The 23,235-nt window shown below is 35.0% G+C and overlaps 1 protein-coding gene across 1 annotated transcript in view; it reads right to left on the reverse strand.

Annotated features, from left to right (window-relative positions):
* LOC148309939 (G1/S-specific cyclin-D2-like) overlaps nucleotides 1-23,235 on the reverse strand; it is a 55,590-nt gene that overhangs the window by 20,807 nt on the left and 11,548 nt on the right. Inside the window, exon 2 of the mRNA XM_088259304.1 lies at nucleotides 18,650-18,871. Within this exon, the coding sequence (XP_088115430.1) occupies nucleotides 18,650-18,871 (222 nt within the window). The remainder of the gene's footprint in view (nucleotides 1-18,649; nucleotides 18,872-23,235) is intronic.

Below are 23,235 nucleotides of genomic sequence, written 5' to 3' on the forward strand. Positions count from 1 at the left end.
TGTATTTATATATGGCTCCAAATATCTGATATCGATACTAATGATTGGACGATATTTGAAAATATGATACACGTTCTTAAATTTAAAATTCCAAGAGCCCAATGAAGCGAATGACTGTCAAAATAATCCCCAAATTCCAGCTCTATGAAAATAGGGGTGGGAAAAGGCCTTGGGAACGTTAGCGTAAAGCCTTCACTGTCGCCGCACGGCTGAAATAGATTAGAGGAGGAAGCCGCCACTACCCTTATGTGGTGCTGCCCTTACGGGACCATCCTTCTAAGAAAACCTTTCCAATTCCAACGGTACATTAGTTTTTTCACCCCCGAGGTTTTTAACAAAATGTATACGAAGTTATTAACTTTTCGTTATCTTTCGGCAAAATAGGTATAATAAATAAAGCTTATTTTTAAAGCAATAAATCTTTCATCTTGGTAAGATTTTTATGCACCTTTTAAAATAAATATAAATAAATGACGTACCTCTGCTGGACGTTGAACATATCAAACACAAACCCAAATCGATAGATATACGTACGACCAAAGTGCATCATGAATGAATGTACGGAGATTTTGTTAATAAATTGTTAATGTTTTTACATTGTACATGATTTATTTAACTGGAAACAAAACGTTATTGTAAATGAGCAATTGAACAGTTAGTACCTTTGTTCGTGAACTCAAAAAGCTAAAAGACTATTATATTCCAATGTACTTGTTAGGTAAAAAAAGTGCAATTTACGAGGAATAATAAAAACAGACGATATTGTCCGGTCTGGACAAACCACTATTGCTTCCTGTTCAGTTTATAAAGAGTACAAAAACAAGTTACCCGAACCGTCTTATAATTTGTTATCTTTACGCATTGAATTTCACACAATTAGAGTCGAAAAACACCTATAAATCTAGGAAACGCGAGTATATTATCATCTCTCGCATCCTAGCCCAAGGACCTCCAGAAAGGAATGTGTTCCGAGAAAGGATCAAACCGACGGCGGTTCTCGGTTCTTACTCTTCTCGCGAGGAATATAAAGTTAGTTTTATTTCGAGAACTTTGTTAGTATTCGAGGCAAAGCGGAGAAGAGGGATGACTCGGCGGTGTGCGGTGTACAGGTATGCGAAGCATGTAGTTGCGTAGCGCTGGTGTATCGCTACAGGGCCTCGTGTGTTCATTGTGTATCCGTTCGCGATTGCAGCGTGTTTTGTAATATCACCTGCACGTCGGTTCTCTTGTATGAATAATTACTGTCACCTCGTTTCATAGAAGCTCTTCCAACACGGCGATGAGTACTCCTCGGAGTAAATCAAGGCGCGAAAGGTCCCACTGACGACCCTTGAGGTACTTCGCTATTCTATAGCCATAAATCTTACAAGCAACGCGAAATGCAAAAATAACGATGCTACGAATAATAAAGAATCTTTTGATAAAATACTCGCGCCATTCTGTTCCACGCAGAAAACATTATTACGTCCTTATTCAGTTTAAATTGAATTAAATTTAATAACAGGAAATTTATTGGTTGCTTTCAAACCTAACAAAGGTTTAAGAATGGCCATTAATTGAAATGTATTCGTGATAATTTATTATTTCCCTCTAGCGCGAATATTACATTCGGATAGTGCCAATCGCATATATCGCCTAATAGGTTCACTAGTGTATCATCGCACCAACTTTGTGGTCGATAATAAATTAAGTTAATAAAATGTAGCACACATAAATACTGATATTACTTCACAACTAATAACCTGATGTACGAAACCAGTAAACGTTTGAGTACGTACGAAGAATTTCTTTTTTTTTGTTGATAAAATATGTGAAAATATTTGCATAGCCATAGTCTCCGGATTTACCCTTACCATCTTGACATAATCCTCAAACAGGTTTCTGTTTACCTAGGCTGGCACGCCATAAGCTCGTGTCGGCGCTGTTGTTTTAATATTCATACTCGCTCGCGCGGACCGCTGCGGCTTAAGGCGTTATTGAACTAGAGGGATCACATTTTTCATCAATGGAGTGTTGCGCATAGAAGAGTTCGTCTCTCGTCCTACCCGCGCAAGTTCACGCATTCATTAATGAACCAGCTGATCGTTATTTGTGACTCCATCTCTGTTCAGCGGAGGGAAACAAACAAGTGTTCAATATTACGTATGCGAGATGTCTCCTTTATCTACATTCATTATATATTACGTATATCTACACTGTAACACTTTGGACTTTCTCCCATTTCTTTTTACTATGGCGATAATAAATGACGTAGGTAATATGATTACTTCATTTACAGTCACACACATACAAATATATATATATATATATATATATATATATATATATATATATATATATATATATATATATATATATATATATATATATATATATATATATATATATATATATATATATATATATATATATATATATATATATATATATATATATATATATATATATATATATATATATATATATATATATATATATATATATATATATATATATATATATATATATATATATATATATATATATATATATATATATATATATATATATATATATATATATATATATATATATATATATATATATATATATATATATATATATAAATATATATAATCGCAATCCAAAAAAACATTAATTAAAATAATATTTACAGGTTTTAATTAAAATTTTACCTATTGGTTTAACGTCTTACGTGTGTTGCCGCTCTAATTGACTCATATGTATGTATTCTCCTATACATATTATATAAAATAATTTCATTATCATATAATGTTCACTTCATTCCAATATAAAATATTCTCACGGACTAAACTATAATTAAGAATATAAACGTCGAGAAATTAATTTATTCAAGCGTTTTAATACGAATCATTGAAGGATAAAGATTCGTTAAAACATTATACAATACTATCAAGTATCATATACATATTATACATATGTAATTTAATAAATAAAAAAAGCATTCTTCCCGTAAAATGACTTTAATATCAATAAGCACATTTCAGTCAATTGTGTGTATAAAATGATACACGATGTTTATGAATCTTTTTGCATGACTTAAATATTTTTTATAAGATTAAAATACAATCAAGATCTCAGAACTCGTATCTGCTACTCGACAGGAATGTTATTATTATAATTTTAATACTACGTCAAATTTAAATGAAATATCCTTGAACGTGAGATGAATATATTCTCCAACATTAGATTCGTATGTAAATTATGCTTAGAAATATTCCTATAATATAAACATGATGTTCAAAACATTCCTATACATTTTAATCAAACATAAAAAAGTCATTGTTACCTTATAGATGTTTTCCAGTGCCGTGTTTTTACATAAGTCCTTTATTATTGTTACTTTAAATTAGGTAGTATGAATTGAAATTTCAACATCGTGTGTGGTGTACTTTAAGTTCGGAATGAAAAATCAGAACCAAAGAGAATCTAATCTAAATCTATATTCAAATGGGATATTTGGCATGTTGTAAAAAACTACAAGATATTCGAGAGCTAATATTAGTATACTTTTCATAGAAATAATAATACAACATTTTGAGTGTGTCCAAATACTTGTTCACAAAATCTGGATTATCTCCAATTACAGGAGTTATTTTCATATTATTTTTGGACATCTCATCAAAGATGAAGAAGAATATGGAAGTCTGGGCATTTACGGGGCTTACGACCGTCATAGGCTGGTTTAAGTGATCACTTTACACACGTGTAACATTCACCAATTCTACCCATTATTGACAACCACACTACTCAAATTCTTGGAAGTTCTATATATATGAACCAATTTAGAAACCTTGTTCATGAATAACTAAAACTTCACTACAGACATCTATTGGTGAGATTTAAAGAAGCTTTTTATTAAGCAGAAACTCTTATATTAGTATGTGAGATCCGAATCCCGGATTATAATCACACACATGAGAAACGCCAGAAAATACCATTTTCATTTTTATTATTAAGCTTATAATTTGACCAGATAATTTATTTACAACATTTTGAGTGTGTCCAAATACTTGTTCACAAAATCTGGATTATCTCTTTAAAAGCTTCTTTAAATCTCACCAATAGATGTCTCTAGTGAATTTTAGTTATTCGTGAACAAGGTTTCTAAATTGGTTCATATATATAGAACTCCCAAGAATTTGAGTAGTGTGGTTGTCAATAATGGGTAGAATTGGTGAATGTTACACGTGTGTAAAGTGATCACTTAAACCAGCCTATGACGGTCGTAAGCCCCGTAAATGCCCAGACTTCCATATTCTTCTTCATCTTTGATGAGATGTCAAAAAATAATATGAAATAATAATAGTTCGTGGAATTTATGTAACGACATTTTGGTAAAATATTACACGTATTTATGTTTGTTTTTACAGTTTTTGGACTAGGTAAATTAACAGCATTTGTCTTTAAAATTATAGACGTTGATGCAATATTTTTTTATACTCTTGAATAGTGATAACGTTTTTAGACGAATATATTTTTATTAATGCTAATATATATGTACATACAAACATGCTTAAAATTTTATTCTTACCAAAAAACAGTAATATTCCATTAATTTTTCAAATAAAAATATCTTTTTTTAAAGAGGGTTAAAATTTGATTAATTTGAGCCGAATTTCCACTGCAAAATTGTCACTTTTTAAAATATTTTATAGTCAGCATGTTTTTTCGATGTGAGCCTATAATTTCATAAACGACTACTTTTGTCATCGAGTAGTAGTGAATTATTGTATGGTTTGTTGTGATTAGTATACAATATTCAAAATATATATATATTTTTTTATTACCGGTCGTCAAGCGCTTTGCTTGCTTTAAAATGTTAGTATTATATTAATCACTTTAAAAATTAACGTTAAATTGGTAAAAACCACTAATTATTGTACCGAAATGTCCTTTATATTACCGGTGTTTCCTAATGATGTTTAATTCACTCAAACACGTGTCACAATAAAGCATGATAATTAAATTGATTTATTAATTTAATTTTTCAAATGGAAGTATATTATGACATAAATTATAAATCACACATGCCTATGCATAAGGCTGAGGTAATGGAAGCCATTATTTGATTTGGTATGTTTCAATTTAGCATACATAATTGACTTCTCGAAAAGTCTGCATTGCTAACATTCCTTCAAACGAGTACGATGAACTCTCTGGGAAACTAACCCGATTATTTTACAAACATTTTACTTATTTACTTGCACCATCGCAGCATCGATAGGAATGCGAGAAAGATTGAGATGTATAAAACCGGTCAAATCATGACTTTAAATGTATTATAGTTATCAACTTCGATAATACATTATGTAGGTACCTGAAATGAACCATGCGACTGCACAACTGTGCTATATAAATTATAAAAATATGTCATTAATTGATTCGGCAGTCACTTTGTGATAAAATCAATCTATTTTTAATTTAAGTTTTATTTATGTAGTAAATACCACTATTTCTTAAAATCTACTTCGATACATTTCGCATCATTTTTAAACACCGTTGTACATATCGTTAGAGTTGCTGAAGAATTATTTAGGAGATTGATTCGTTGTTTACAATATGCATATGTAATTTGCATTTTACTTTGCATTACCGTTCCAGTTGTGTAGCGGATATGTCTATCATCATTACAAACGTAATCAGAATATTGTGAATTAATAGCAAACAGAACAGGATAAACGTGAGGTGAAGCAAGAAGGAAAATACAACTGAGGGAAGTTATCCCGAGATAAAAATGTTAATTTGGAAGTCGGCCGCGGAAACGTTAATAATTATATTTTTATACCAAACCACTAACCGCAAACCTTATCTATCCGATTATTACCAGTGTTAGGCCCGGTACCATATCACAGCTGTGAATATTAAATGTATAATATTCCCCATTCATAAAAAGTTGAACGACATCGAACCGCTGGGATATCAAATTCGTATTATAACTCTCAATTTATTACCTACTGTTCCCCTCCCGATGCCTTCAATCGATACTTATACATAGAATGGCCAATTTACAAAGCGCTGATATCGTGAAAAATACCTTAAGGGTATTTTATAATTTATGAGCACATCTAGATTAGTTGCGCAATGCAATGAGTGTCTACGGATACAAGTTAAGGTGAAAATTTAGATTTTATTTGGTTCCTATGGATTGGGGATCCGATAAAGATGGGACGATAAAGACGAATTTATTGCTAGAGATCTCACCATTCGATCGGCTACAACAATTGACATGGGCAAAGTGATCTTGCATGATCTGCCACCTAATGCTCTTGCACCAGCAGTTAGAAACTTCTTCACTTACGTCATCTGTACGTCTTCAAATATATTCCACTCCAGATCCAAGAATCTTGAGAGTAGCGCTCATTGAACAACTGGACACCGCTTCAACCCAATGCGGTGCCTTGTACACCATCTGAGAACGGATAGGGGTCAAAGAAAACGGGTTTTAAACGGATCGGAAAAAGTAGGTACTATACTTTTAAAACTACTGATTGAAAACATATAAATTATACTAGAGAAATGTTAGCTGTGATAGGTGGCATGTACCAATAAAGAAAAATGAAAAGGAAATCGGTGCTGTTTTATTTCACAGTTATTCGTGTGTATACATTTATTATCAGGGCTTGTCGCTTTTACCTGCACTTGTGTAATAGTTGAACTCAATAAGATCCACAATTTACTCACCCATAAAAGGTATAGTTAATTGTGAAACGTTCACATGTTATGGCAGCCGTTTCCTGAATCGATAAAGGTCGATATCACATAAAACGGCAGCCATTGTTACCCGGAGGTTGGTGGCGAGTGGCGAGTACGCAGGAGGCTTCACAAATCAAATTTAGGTCACACGCTCTTCACGTTGAAGGGATTTTCAAAAACAAAAAAAATCGAAATATACAGGCCGTCTTTTTATTAAAAACTGTTTATATTTCCTCGTTATTGGTACTTATCCAGAACGTATGCAGTGCCTACCTGATTTTTTTAGTAAAATATGGAAAACTGCATTGATGAAGCAAATGCGTGGTCATACTACAAAAAACATATAAAAAAATTAAACTATAATTCTATCGGTTATTTTTCAGCGACAAAACACACAAAATTAGAGTTTTGAAACTTGAAATAAATATAGTCGTTTGTGGTAAGTATTTTAAATTTATTTTTATATAAATTAGTACGTCATGTAAATTGTTAAAATCTATTTTGACACGTGTTTCGATATTAAATGCATCGAAATACGTATCACAATAGATATAAATATGCGCAGGTATATACCAAGTAAAAGTTGAATAAGATATTGCTAGATAATACACAAAGAGATTCAATTAATGTAATCGGAAACCGTTGTTTGTAAGCTCATTTTTGCATCAGTTCAGTCATCTCATAATTGTATAGAAACAATATACAATGTACGAATCTTTGAAGCTTAGCGAATCGTTCTGCTTACAATGAATTCCAGAGATTGACAATACTTTGTTGATCCTACCCGCGTGTTTAGTTATCCCACAGTAAGCGCAAATATTCCTCAGCGGACGGCAATGCCCTGGACAGTATTATGGGTTACCGCGCTCGCACGCCAATGTTATTATAGTACTTGGTTAGGAGTATAACTCATTAATTTTATTTTCATAATTCCTAACCACGACGAAGGGAAAAATACATATTTCACAGGGAGATAAGTTAGTTATTTCCTTTATGTATATACCTAATCTATGGCTAACTGTGCGTAAAAAATAGTGTAAGAATAAGTTACTTTTATCGATACCACAAGTTTTTTTTTGTAATGTTGGTAAAATGAGTAGACATGTATGTAAGTAATAAATAATCGTTGATTTTTCAGCTACCCGATTGGGATGGTATTCGTTACATTTAGTTTTTTTTCCAGCCTAAGTTTTTGATGTAAATTGTCCAATATATTAGGAACTAGAAATACGCAATATGCAATCAAATTTGTACACATATTGATATGATTAACATAAAATTATGGAATAAAGAAAAACGAATTAAGTAAACACTTCGTTATTAATTTTGTTTTTCAATTCTATCGCCCATTTCTGTAAATGAGTATTATTTAGAGAATTTTCTATAACATCCCCATAGATTTTCAGCTGGGAGATTTAAGTCAACAGAGTAATACAACATACGTTTTTGTTTAAAAAATTAAATTAGGTTTTTTTAAGGCGTTAAATTGACGTGTCAAAAAATAATTAGCTATAAACGTGTATTTTTATATGTAAAATATATATGAAGTTACCACTATGTAAAAACGGGTTATGTTATATTTATCTGACTACTTCATCAAACAGCTGATATAAAAAGCAAATAAACCAATTGTCCTAAATACTTGCTTGAATTCACATGGCGACACACTGGCGCAAGTAGTATATCTATAATATTTATTACTGCAGAAATTATAATTTAACTCGGAAAACGTATTAATTTTAACGATTTTTAAAACCAATGTCTGGAAAATGTTAATTAGAAGTCTGCATCGGTTTTATTCAGACAGGAAGCTATTAATGATTATTAAGGTAATTTGTTTTCGTAAGACACAAGAGTCTCTGTAGGATACGCTAAAAAATTTGATATGTAAATACGCTTCATTTTATAAATTTAAATGATAGAAATTTGTTACGAAACTACACAGTAGACGAATAAATTTACTACTCTATTTCTTGAATGAAATAATGTTTTCATTCATAAATACGGCTTATCTTTAAATTATGTAATTCCAGTTTATTTTGTTGTCGGGTAGGTAGATACGAGTATATATCTCGGTTCGGGGAACATGTATTTCGAGAATATTCAGACTGTATTCTTCATCTGTTCTTACATTTTAGTTAGCGAGATACCGCTGACAGTTATGTAAACATTGGTGATAAGACTCCTTCAGTGTGATCAGCTGTTCACAGCTGACTTGCAATCTATAACACTCGACTCGCATACAGCTATGTACGTACATAGTACACATGTACGGTATATGTGTTACGCACACCTACTGGCCGTGATGTATTGTGGAATATGAAACTCTGTGCACTCGGTGTTATTTTATCTCCTCCGTTTCTTTTCTTGTTTAAGCTATATTTAAATTAAAGAAGTGATACTTTTGTTTGCGGGTATATCAAATTTTATAAACGGTTAGTGAAAATATACAAGAAGACCGCCCATTTAGTATTCTCAGAAAATAATTGTGAATTGCAAAATTACGTCAACATACGACTTATGAATTCCAAAACGCCACAATTTTTTAGTATTTTTACAAGACAGATTATATTTACGCATTGGACAGAGTAGGATTCTTCTCCGAAGGCTGTAATTACTATTCAACACAAACATTTCCATTGAATTGCACCAACGAAGCGAGGAATCCGAGGGCTGTTCGAATGTATTACACAAGCAGTGTCTCTTCAGTATGTAGGTACACGTGTCATGGCGCACTCAAAAGTGTCGGAGACAAAATGGCAACAAAAAGTCATTCATTCATCAGCGAGAATGGGTGCGGGGCATGATGCACAAGCGAGTAACATGTAAAGAAACGGTCGGAGAATGCAAAACGAAGTTTAAAAAATGCGACTTGGCGACATTTGCGTTGCATATTGCGACAAGTGTTAAAGATGCCCCGGCATAAAGAGAAGGAACGGAATTAAAGTTGAGAGGTGTCGTCCCTGGGAGAGCTTTATACATCTTCGTCTGGAGCGCTTTTATATATCCGAGCGTAGTTCTGCAATCGGGAAGTCATCAGCTCGACGATTTGAGATCTAGTTCGAGTAGCTCAAAAATCGAGAGAAATGCGATTCGTAACACGAATTACAGAGGGCGTAAAGTCACCGTCGGGTGAAAGTTCGTAAACCCTTTCAGAATTCGATCGATCGAGAATTCCGTTCTGGTTCGAGCGAGGAGATTCCTCGGAACAAAAACTAGGAATGGAGAGAGGCCGAAGAGGAATTCCCGAAACGCGTCAGAGAAGAAGCGGGCCCGAAGGGCTGGTTTTTCGGGATTCGAACGAGGGCAGCCACCTCGCGACTCCGCCGAGACGACAGAGGCTCCGCACCGCCGTAAAAACTTCCGAGATAACATCGTAAATCTATTCTGCCGTCGCGACTTAGATACGTCGACGTTAGATGTGTATGTATAGCAGCGAACCGATAAAAGGAATTTGATAAGCTCTTTATTTATTTTATTTTAGAGCCGATAGCGAGGAACTATCTCCGCGGCCGTAACACTCACGAAACTAGAATAATTGTATCCCCTATTCGTGGCCATAAAGTCGCCAAACATATTTCCTGTTAGGTCGTATTTAACGATACCAAACTAGTCGGCGGGTCGGATCCCGAGCTCGGAAGCGCCAACGGAGCAGCGCTATCGATATCTCTTCGTGGAATTCCACATTCGATAAAGGCGGGCGGTGCTTGCCCACTCTGGGGCGGTTTCGTTTTTTTCTCTCCTCGCGTGGAACTGGTTAACAGAGCTTAATTGCCGGTCAAAAAGGCCGTCGCCGAAAGCGCCTCGGTCTGCAAACATTCCAGAATCTAAATTGGAGAAGTGCGCTCATGTCATCGCCACTCGATGCTGATATGTGACATTCTTGGTAGCATGCGGAACACGGCCGGAATTACAACTGACATCGGACAACTATCCTCGGGAAAATTACCTTTCAATATATCTAGGAGAATCCCACATAAAATATCCTTATATTCTAATTTGATATAAAGTTATGTAATCATCGCCAGTTCGTGCAACACGGCGGATGTGGTTGTTTCCTTTACAATATCCAATTTATTTCTCGCGTGAGCTAACTAAAACTAAAAGATTAATTAATGGCTGGGAATTCGTAGAATTCCGATATATGCGAGGATTCAAATTAACGCATCAATATTGATTACAGCTGTGCGAATATGTCTCTTGCAGAAATATCGAACTGTCGAGGGTCATCACAACGGGACGATACATCGCGAGCTCTACATTTTGTATCTGATGGCCGGTTCTATGGGATTCTTTCGAAACCTCACGCTGACGCGAAAAAAGTCGTTAAGCGTGACACTTTAATAATGGTCGAGCTTAAACGTGGATTCAGACGGCGAAGCCAGACGAACGGTTTTCACTTTCAACTAAGGCGTCTACACGATAGACCGTCCTAGGGTTGGTAAAAATAAATATTTTACAAAGCGAAATTTTCGTAAAATATTACCTCGATTAAATTTGATTATAGCAAAACCAAGCATGGGCTTTGTCGTATTTTATTCGAATTTGCTAGCAGAATATTGCGGTTTACCGAGTCGAAGGCAGCACTTATGTAACGTCCGAAAAAGAAATCAGATATCGCCTTTTTACTAAGTGAATCTATAATATTATCACTAATAAATTAGATATTACGGGAAGATTGGACATTGAGCGGTAGTTAGATAGGTCCGCTTAAAGATCAGCAATACCCATCGAAATTATATAAAAAGGCGAATTATAAAATTCCCAGAAACTTACAGGGTAATTTGGACTATTATTCCCAATCATTGCACTGCAAAAGTATTAATTTGTGCGAGTTAGTTTTAATGATATAAGTGTCTTGAATTCATTGGGTATATTTATGGCAGCCCTGGTGAGCGCCTCGCGCCAATAGAAGCGCTTTTGGTGGCCTGGGCACCACCCCAAAGGGGCCCCAGAACCGCACTGTTGCCGCATGCCGGCGATAATAAACTTTTCAGCGTCTGCGATCGGCAAAGACGTGAAATATCGCACTCGATATACAATACTGCCATAGTGTAGTAAAAAATATTAACATAAGTGATTTCGACGAGTATATCGTGATCGAGTGCTTGATTTTTAGCTTAAAAAATAATAATATGCACTTGTCATTCAATAAAAAATGAACGTTAGATTTTTTTAAATCAGTTTAAGTTGTGGCATCGCTGCAGCGACGATTCGTGTCTTTCTCGAACATATTATAATATGTAAGTAAACATCTACGTGACCGGCAAAAATGACATGGCCAATAATATTTCATATTTCACGGGCTGGCCATTCAAGGAGATGGCAGGATGTGACGTCACGCAATCCTCGAAGGTTCGTTCATCAACAGCCGGTGCATGCGCACTCGTACCCGCGGGAGCTCGGAGCGATCTCTTCGACCGGCGTGGTTCCCTGATATATACTGATGAATAGAAACGTAAATGGATATATTTATAATTATTATAGGAATTTATAGTATCGCTCGTTCTTCAAAAATTGCTACAATTTATAATTCAATTAATTCCCGCGAGACCTTGTATGCTATCAGTTAAAATGATAAAAAGGTTACCCAGAAAATTAAAATAAACACCTTTAAAAGGCGATAGTGAAGTAATTATTATTACGATTATGCAGCAAAATTTACTTGTGCTATTTACTAACTCCAAGTTTATTTTTTAAATACATTATCGTGGCGTGCAAAAAATGATAGCTCAGACTTTGAAGGGGAGCTCTGCAACGATAATAATTATTATTCCGAAGCGATAAGCCGTCGTTTTTTGCACATCCCGCATGCTTCACGGAAGATAGGGGACTAAGTTAAGAATTTTACTTCTAATTTTAATTGAAATTGCTTTTGTCTTCACTTAGTGGGGTATTTTGTATTATTTGATGATCAAAATTATTACAAAGCATTCATTCTAACAAGAGGTTAGAGGTCTATTGCAATCTGTATAATAATAATTTTGAATAACCCAGATAAAAATAAATGAATGGATTTTATTAATAAATTGACTCAGGTTTATGAATTAATTATGTATAATGTATGATAAATTTATATTGCTTATGATAACAAGTAATTTGACCGAAATATAAACGGGATGAGTTTATACCACTTTTATGGAGAGCGACTTACTCTTGTCATATTATATTTTTATACATTAAAATAGGTATAATGTATTAGTACGTCATTAAGTATATCTTCTTATTGATATTGTCTATGATCTAAGTGTTCTTAAAATAGAGGGACATCAAATACTTAATACATGGTTATTTTAATTAATGGGACTAAAAAACCACGATGGCAGCTGCCAAAGAGAATAATTAGATATGTTCTTAGTTAGCAGATATGGACATCATATAATTTGCTTTATCTATTATTACGTTATGTTTTAAAATACTAACAATTTTTACTACTATTAGTATAATTATCATGATTTCAATGTCCACTTTGTATTTTCCGAGATAAATCAGTATATCTTCGAATCGCTAAATGTTATGGAATGATAAAATACGATATCCATATTATTTAAATTCTCGATTTGTTTGATTCATTTTAAAACGGCAGTTAATTAAAAAGCCGATAGTCGGATTATTAGATTTTAATAGTAATGTGGAAAATGTCACACGAATTTTAAGTAAAATGGGTATCATTTCAATAAAAAAGACTTTTTTTTGACATAATCGTATGTTCTGCTCGCCACATTATTGGTGTTCTTAGAAATTGACATAATATAAGCAGACGTGATAAAAATGTATACTAATTTTAAATAATTGGTATTCTATACGCGATCCTGGATAATCTGCAAGTTAACGGACAAAACAGCTTGGATATTTAAACTTGTAGCTGAAATTTGTCATTGGCTTTTATGAAAGTTTAAAGTTCTTTATGGTCGCCTTAGAGGTGATGATTATGTATATTTTGACTGGTGACCGACGCCCAGCAAATCATTTCTAACGACCTGGAATCGGAGTTAGTTGAGTCTAATTCTGATGCCGGTACAATAAATTGACCGTGGCGCCAGTAAAATGGTCTGATTGTTTAACAAACACGAGAGGATGTAATAAATCTAATATTTTTACAAGTGTGAAGAAAATTTTAAAAATAATTTACATGTAAAACCTCATCTTGGGATGATGGTTGGCATGTTGGCTAATATGGCAGATTTTTGTTGGTATTGATTTCTAATTGGTAAAACAAAAGACTTTGTAAATTTTCACAATTCACCTTTAAACGAAACCTCTAAAGTTAAATATGATACCCTCTGTACCATTATACATTAAAATGTATAAAGAAGAAGATCGAATAAAAAATAATTTTTAATAGTTATATATGGGATTTAATTACCATACAAAAGCAATCGATTTTTAGGGAAATTTTACAACGTAAAATATGTAAAAGGCACAAAGAGACAGTTTTCAACAAAAAATAAGAATATTTTTTAATTCATAAAATATTTTGACATCATCATCCAACCCTTCGACCATATGACTTATGGTCGTTTATTAGGTGCTAAAACCAACATTAAAAGCTATTTCTCACCTTTAATTTCCTCAATGCAGATTCATTGCCAATGATTAGATTTCGAAAATATGTAGTTCTTGGCGGTTCCGAGAAATCCTCGGCTAACCGTTTTATTTTTGCATGCAACGCGTTCTCTGAAATTCAGGTTTTCGCTGGGAACTTGCTTGACGGAAAAATGCGGATTTACCCGGTCAATGTGCATATTGCAATCGAATACAACTTTTGCATCAAATCAAATTTTCAGATATGTACTCATAATTTCTTCTACCAAATTATAAAAAAGGTATATTTTTCATGATTTCACTACACCATATTAATATTTACTTAATTTTCCGTATCCATATCACATATTGTGTCAATTATATGTTATGTTATGGAGAGGTCACATGTCTGTTCACGCCCGATGTTTTTTAAAGAATGTATTTTGTAAATTTTTAGAATACATATTGAAAAAATATTTTTATATATTTTTTTTAACTCCTTACCTTTCAATAACTCTTTTCTTTTCAAAACTATATTTCGAAGAAATTTTTTTTATTCAATCAAAAACGGTGTTTCGAGAAAAAATCTATTACGTAAAATTTTACCTGGATTTAGAGAAAATTATGTTGCGACTTAACGATTACTGAGCCTTAAAGTAGAAAATATTTTTTTTTGTGTGTAAATATGTATAATTATTTCTAAAGTATTTGTCTAACTCGGCAAAATCGTGCCTTTTTTACTGTCTAGCCGCGACTCGCCGCGTCGGGACTTCGGGCCACAGCTGTTTACACATTGTATTATATACATGTATGTATGTACTAATATCAGCTGGAGTCTCTTTCGGGCGAGACGAGAAAGGGGGGGGGGGGGAATATTGCGATTTAACAGGCTGGTCTTCGAACCAGTGCTGGAAAATTTTATTGAATTGTTTTGTTGATTTTTTATTATTCGGTAATGGATTTCTTTTAAGTGCTTAGATTTTTTTCCCAATTAACGAAGACTTTTTTTTTTAAATCGCTCATTTCAAAGTAAGTGGACATTTTAAGGTTCTTACATTTTTTTAATACTGTTTTTCGTTTTACAATTAGTAATTTTATGTGAATATTATTGACGAGTCGGAACTTTGAAACGCGCACGTTCCGCTAAAATATAGCAGCGTCGTCGTCGGTATATTGACGGCCACGGTTTAGGAAATTATAACAGAGTCGATATATCGACTCTCAGCACAGATGGTTAAAAAAAACACATAATTGACATTTAAGGGGTTCTAAAGGCAATGCTTCTTAATGAGAACGCGGGTGTGTGTTTGTAAATAAAATAAAATTGTTAAACTTATCTTTAACACTGTGAAAGTTGATAGGTACTAAAATAATTAACCTAAAGGTATAAAACTGTAAAATTGCTAATGAAAAAAAAAATTAAAAAAAAATTCGGTATGGAAGTATTGCGCGATGGAAATCAGAGAAATAAAATAAAACAAGCCATTAAAATTTATGTAAAAATTGTCGCTGTTATGGAAGTTGTTAGTGAATGACGGTTCACGTCTGAGGTCGCGTGTCTAGTCGCCGAGTTGCTATAGGAAGGAATGGGCATGTCACGACTGTCCTGCGGCCTGGACCGAGAAGCGAGATGGCTGTGCGCGCGGCCAGTGACAGATGAATAGATGTCGTCATTTGCCAAGGTCACGGTCGCCCCAGAGGTGATGGGAACCAGCCGGCTAGAAGCGACTCATTAACTAAATTATTCGAGACAAGATGTCATTTCGGCGATATTTCATAGCATCGCGGGAATTGATTACTACTAAAATACCAGAAAAACGTCTCTGATCCATATACAATAGATAGAATAAAATAACTAATGTCTTAAATTAGTGAACAGTTTCTTTTCTCAATCGGAGATGAAGTGTAATATATACTGAATGACTATTTCATGAAGTTTTGGGACCAAAAATAACAACAAAAATGACTTCTAAGTATTTTTACTATAAATAATTTTATCGTTAATAATCTTTTAAACGAAGAAGCCGACATATTAAATAACAATGTTATCTCAAAATATCATTTAACATATAATTGACTGTATAAGTGATTAATGTTATGTACCGTTTCTCTTAAATTATGTATCCCACATATTTTATCAGTTACTGTCGTATCATTATCTTATCTGCATGACATAATTCTTTAACTGATATGGCGCCAGCGCATACAATTTATCGTAAAATGTATCGAATAGCGATTAATTTGGGGAGATTCCTTTTGCGTTGATATTTCAGTTAGGTCTACGCCGAATGCGTATTGTAGATCGTGCAGCGTAGAGAGGTGTAATGCATATTGCGTGCAACAAGGCGCCACTGCACAGGAAGTTCGCCGCACGATCCGCGGGCATACCAACCGTCCATGCAAATTAGTATGTTTCGCGATCCATCACCTTTGCCACGTGGAGCGGGAGACGAAGCTTCATTGCATAAGGCGAGAGACTGTACAATTAACACATAATAATGTCCATACTTTGTTCTTTCGCCTTACGCCCACGAGCAGGGAGAAGTTGTATAAACAACGTAGCATTCTCACGTTTCCACTGATCAAATATGTGTGTATTATAATTATTTACGAAGGCGTCCCGATATAATCGAGACGGTTGACTGAGATCAAATCGTAAATCCTCTTCGAATTGATAACATTATTATTTAGTGGTATTAAACTTTCGATAAACACGAACTACGTGATAAAATGTTTTTTACAGGGCTTTCAGGCGTCTAGTATTTAACACAGTTTTATGACTCTCCAGTTATGTCGGCTATTCTTACATCGAGGTAATTGAAACGTTGTCGGTGCTAGTCTTTACTGCTCCACAACGTTGAGTTTCTACCTTGTTTAAAGAAAAAGAGCGAGAGAAAAGATATCGAACAGATATAACACAAAGAATGGAATTTATGATAGTCAGAAGATGAATATTCACTGTAAACCAACTCTTGCGAAAATCATTCGTGCAAGCCTTCAAGGCATTAGGAAGAGTACATGACCAGGGAGGCATAAGTAGTGTGAGGTATCAAAAATGTCAAATTCGAAAAAAAACTTGCAAAATACATTTTGGCATATAAGTCATCTCAATAACAATCATATTTTTAATTTACGAATTTATAAAAAATATATATATTAACATATTACACATATGTATTTCTGTACATACATAATACTCTCAATGATTTGTTAAAATGAATAATTTTTTCAATAAATAAATAATTTTATGCGGAGTTACAAATACTGTAAAAAGAGAATAACAAAAAGATAATGTATAAAATGTAGATGAAGAAAACAAGAATTGTACCTTTTAAAAAGTGGATTTAACCAAAGAAATGAATCAGTTTGAAAAAAAAGGTTTAATTTTATAATATGAATTTTTATTAACAAAATCGTAAATTTGTGTTACGTTGCTCAACAAAGACAAGCGATGTAAATTCCGGATTTTTCTCAGGATTGTTCGCTCCCTTAGTGTAAAATAATAATAAATTCAATTCGTGTAATTTATTTGGTCGATGCATTAAAAATGTTCGTACGACTATCAAATGCTTAAGTGTTGTAAAGTAAACAGATGTTAGGTGCAAATCATTACAAACCACCGCATACATGCGAGGTAGAACATCTCTAAAAAAAACTCGTTCAAATACTCGTATAATGTCTATATCCGCCAACCGTCATTTTGCTAATCAATGGGAGTGCTAGTCACAGGCCAGAGGCAGTGGTCAGGTAGGTATAATCCGTTCGCACCGTAGAAACACAATATTCAAATCAATCACCGTGATATATTGCTACAATAAATATAAAGCAACACGGCAAGAGTGCCGATTGTTTCTTTATATTTTGTTCAAAAGCATTCCTGTACCGGTGACGTGGACCGAGAGCAAAGAATGAATGAAATGTTTTCAAGGCTTAAAGGTCACGGTACTGAGTTTGTTTTCATGTTACGTGTTAATTATATTTCCAAATAATACATGGTTTATTCTTTCCCTAGGCTTTACATAAATTAATTGAAGATTTAGCTATATTTATCTTGGTGGCGGAAAAAACAAGAGTCCTAGTATTTTCTCACGAATATAAGATAAACATTAGGATCATTAGGATACGGAACGGGTGACAATATTACGGATCATTTATCTTGCGGAGGAATTCAACTTGTAAAAAATCCTTCGATATATATATACGTACTATTATAAGATAGTATACTGAACACTTTAGTCAGGTAGTGAGCAGGTTTTAGGATTAAACGATGATGAATGGTCATGAGCGAAAAAATAAGATACAATCAAAGATTGATAAATATACCAAGCGCCTAATGAATGAGAAAAACAACCGAAATAAATCGTAAATAATAGTAACATTAATATTATGATTTATAAGCATTACTTACACATAAGTCGGGAATTGTGACACTATTGTCCGTATAGAAGACCAGGATATCGGCAGGAAGACCTTTCGAACTGGGTTCTCTCAATTTGGAAGCCAGAAGGAGGCAGGTGGTTCCTAGGAGCTGCAGGTGATTCTTGTCTATGCGACACGTACTGAGAAACCTGTCCATGAAACTCATGGCTAGGGGGAATACTTCTTCTTGGCACCTCTGTTCTTCGCACACCTAGGAAAAAAACAGTCCTCATTAGATTTCATGGAAATTTTAGAGATATCTTCGTTGCAGTTTTAAAACTCTACTTGCAAAGTTATATTATAACGTGCCGTCCGAAACCACTTGGAAACCTTATCTTTCGCGCGGGTATTGTATTCACCGAATAAGATATCGTGTTGTAACAGTGTCGACAGCATTCTTTGTGTGTATCTTTTAAGGCTCATGGCAAAGTTCGGAATAGTGAATGCCGAGTTGATACATACGAGGATCCATTAATTAATAACGACCATTACGAACACTCGTGTGTTCCAGAGCGCATTTAAACCCGAGACCTCTAATCTGCTAAGTATTTCGGTTGACAGAGAGCGGCCGGCTATCCAATTAATTCTCGAAACAAAAGAGCCAGTTCTTCTTTTTGAAGATCGCGCCGGTCGAGAGGTGAGGCGAGAACAAGAGGAACGCCCAGGGGGCGGCGAGGGGTAGGAAGTGGGGGTTCCGGCGAGGGGGGATGAAAGGCTCGAAGGCCGAACGTAAACATTTACCTGTCTTCGGGAGATCAGCAATAATTACGGACATGCACGTAAGTCGAGGAGAGAGAAATCAAGCGCTCCAGCGGCTGTCCTCCGCACTTATCCGCCGGAGACGGCCCACCATGAATGGGTAATGAGAACATCTCGTATGCGGACGCGTCCAGCCGAAGTGTGCGGAGCGCGCATAAACCGACTTTTCAAATATTTCGCATAGGTATCTCTATCGCACGACGCTCGAGATAATTTATTCGTATTTTTTGCAAATAATAACGCCGTGTGGGGTATTTAAATCCTACCCTTTAATTATTCCAATAATTGAGCTTAATTTGTTAGTGCCATTCATTTTCCTTTCGATGGATTCAATGATTTTAAGTCGTCGTTAATATTGTATACAATTAAAAAAGTTTACTATCCGATTTCTGTTCTCGAAATATATTTTTAAAAATATTTCTAATTTAATATTTTTGGTAGTTAAAAATAAAGTCGGGATCTAAACGGCTCCTCTCATCTCGGGAACTTGTTTTTTGTTGTTGTTTTGTGGCTTATGAATGCTTCGTTCGGTTTTTGTGAACCATATTATTCGGAGTAGGTGAATAAAAAACGGAATGAATGCTAGCTGATCTTTGTATGGTTTAAAGTATAATGCTCGCCTAAATAAACCGATCATTATTTTTAATCAGACCATAAAATCTTTCGAGCAATTTGCTTAATATGTTTGTAGGTATGTTATCTTCCGAATCGCGTAGAAACGATATTTAGGATGGAAATGATGAGGCTATTTGGGGTGTCAGTGCCGAATAATCGATAACAATCAACGTGACAATCGTCCCACGGTTACGCGATATCGTAAAAATTATAAAACGCTCGATTCTAATTTTGTTGGTCCGAAATACAATGTAATACATGTTATAACCCATTTTATGAAAGACAGCCAAATCCGAGTTTTATTGAACTTTGAATATTGCGAAAATTTTCCAATTTGCTCGTAAAATGTTAAAAGATAAAATGAGATCGCAATGCCCGACAGGGCTGGACCGATTCTCGGGAATAACGTCTGGAGGATGATGGCGGTATATCTGAGAGGTGCCGCACCCTCGGGTCATGAGGAGTTCGTAACAAGGCCACTAACGTCTCCAGAACGAAAAGGAATTTAGAGAAGAGATACGCATCATTCCGACGAAATGATCTTATATTATAAAGATATTTGGAGAACCGGATGCGTCGCGATGTTGTTTTTTTGGAATACTTTTCCACTATTTTCTTCTCGCTTTTAACAAAATACATTCTGGACGTTATCGCATTGATGTAACTATACCTCGTTTCAATTCGCAAGATCGTTCACATGTTAGATTACTTGTCGAATCACGAGTTCTTTCCTCGTTTTATAATAAGTATGATTTTTAAACTACATTAATATAACATGGACATCCTTATAATCATATGAAAACCGCTATTACAAAATTTTCATTATTCATTCGGATGATCTCGGAGCAACATCAACAGCGGTCGGTCGCAATATTAAAATCCTTCTCGGAACATCTTGTTAAGGGGTCATTTCACTTTAGAGGAACGCAATTTCGTTTAATCTCGTTAGCGAATAAATAACAATGGCGTTGCTTCGGACAGGATGCCGAGTGGAGTCGGAATTATCGGAGCTACTCGCGGCCTGGGAGCCAGCCTCGGTGACATCACCAGCGCTCGCGGAGAATATCAGCAAAGTGAGTAATTTGCCAAATGTCCGGTCACCGATACTGGGACGAGGAAGCGTTTAGGGGTCGGTATCCGGGGCGCAGGAGCGCGCAGGAGGGCGCAGGAGTGCGCTGCGCTGGCAGGGCGCAGGTGCCGGGTAGGCGCCCACGTGCGCCAGAGGTCGGGGGTCGCGGGACAGCCGCTCTCCGAATCCGTCCTTATCACAAAGCCCGGATCAGCGCGAGCCCAGACGCTCGCTCGAAACTGCACTTTTTCTCGTTCTCTTATTTCGAGCATAAACTGCGCCGGCTTCACATTTCACAATGGGCGCTCGAGTCGCGGCCTGCATTATTTTACATTACTGCCAAACGGCAATCTGCGAATGTCGCAATATGTAAAATATGTGTCGTTATGTAAAGAATTTATGCGCGCCTAAAATTCCAAATAGGAAGAAAAACGAGTTTCTTTGTTTGAAAATCGATCGCGAATGATGCGGGTTTTCTGAGAATATTTTTTTTCATCTCGAAGTTATCGTTGCCGAAACGTATAATTCATTCACTAAAGAATGATCGCTGACGTATCAAACGTAGTATAACATATTATTAAATGTTTTTATTTTTTTTCGTTCGCCTTTAACATGTGGGTATGTATAATATATTAAATTGTATATACTACGTTCTTTATTATCATATCGAGGAGGTCAAATGAGATGAAAGAAATAACGAAGACCGAATGTCGTCAAATTAGCATGATCTCATTCATAAAAACTGCTAGGCGCTCGTCTTAGTCGAGCGATAAAGTGGCCAATTATAAATATTATTTTAAAAGCGTACTTAAAAAATTATCGTTTGTCTGGCGACAATTTTCCTAGGGGAGGCGAGGAGAGAGGAGATCGAAGTGAATGGAGAGTCCCGGCTAGAGAGTGAGCGGTGAACAGTCTCACGGAGCTCGGGTACGAGGGATCGGGCCGCAATTATGTGGCGGCCGATATGAATCGGTCCATTGTTCGCCTTCGTTTGGCATCCGTTTCGGAGGGCGCAAAGTCCTCAGCCCAGACCTCCTCCCAGTAGGCTGGCTCCGTGCAAAAAGCCCGAGTCATATTCGCGCATCCCCGCCATTCCAGACCCATTTGCCAACCCCCTTTTTAAGAAGTCACTTCGACAAAGCTCGTTCTTCAGGGACCGGAATGGGTTTACACGAGAGAACGTTTCGTGACCACCGCGCCCTCGCGGGCTCGGCAATAAATCTGGCAGTTCGCGAATCCGTTTCCCACTGGCGGCTATCACAGATCTAGATGACGAAAAAACAATACACGTTCTTCACCTCATGAATATAGAGGATTTAAACACTTCCAAACCATCGATCACGGAGTTCAATTCAATAACACGCATAGATTATAAAAAAACAAACATTAAAAAACCGTAGCTATGTGTAGGTACCTATAAATTATACGCCCACTGATTTCCTTTTCATGTTCTACAGACTCGTTGCAAAAGTAATATAACATTTACCATAAATGTATATTATACACACACTATATATATGTATATATATATATATATATATATATATATATATATGTGTATATATATATATATATATATATATATATATATATATATATATATATATATATATATATATATATATATATATATATATATTATGTATTTGATAAGACAACTCGTACTAACTTCATATTGTATTGTTTTTTTGTTTTTATTTTTTAATTTATATAAACTCTACAGTTTATTTATTGATGTATAAATCCCATTTTAAAAAGGCATACTAAAGAAGTATAGGTAAATAAATATATATTTATATCATTACTCAAAAAATAACCGTTTATCATATTATACAAGCTTGTACGAGTGCGGGTGTGGAACCCCGAGCGCCCAAGACCTCGCCGATGTACTATTTTTCATAACTACAATTCCTCCTACATTTCCTTCCCCATTTAGTACTGATGTCATTTTATTGCGTGATCTGTGTTCGATCAAATATCTTCCACTCTTATATCCAAAAATTTAGAGTGCAGGAGTGATAATAACCTTGATATGGATCAAGCAAACACCACATCGATCAGATACGGTGCCTTGTGCACCATCTAGGTGTGGATAGAGGTCAAAGAAAAAAAAATCTTGCAATTTCTTTATA

The sequence above is a fragment of the Brachycentrus maculatus genome, unplaced genomic scaffold (genome assembly GCF_059751285.1).
Source record: "Brachycentrus maculatus isolate JH-2025_06_01 unplaced genomic scaffold, ASM5975128v1 h1tg000115l, whole genome shotgun sequence".
NCBI lineage: Eukaryota > Metazoa > Arthropoda > Insecta > Trichoptera > Brachycentridae > Brachycentrus > Brachycentrus maculatus.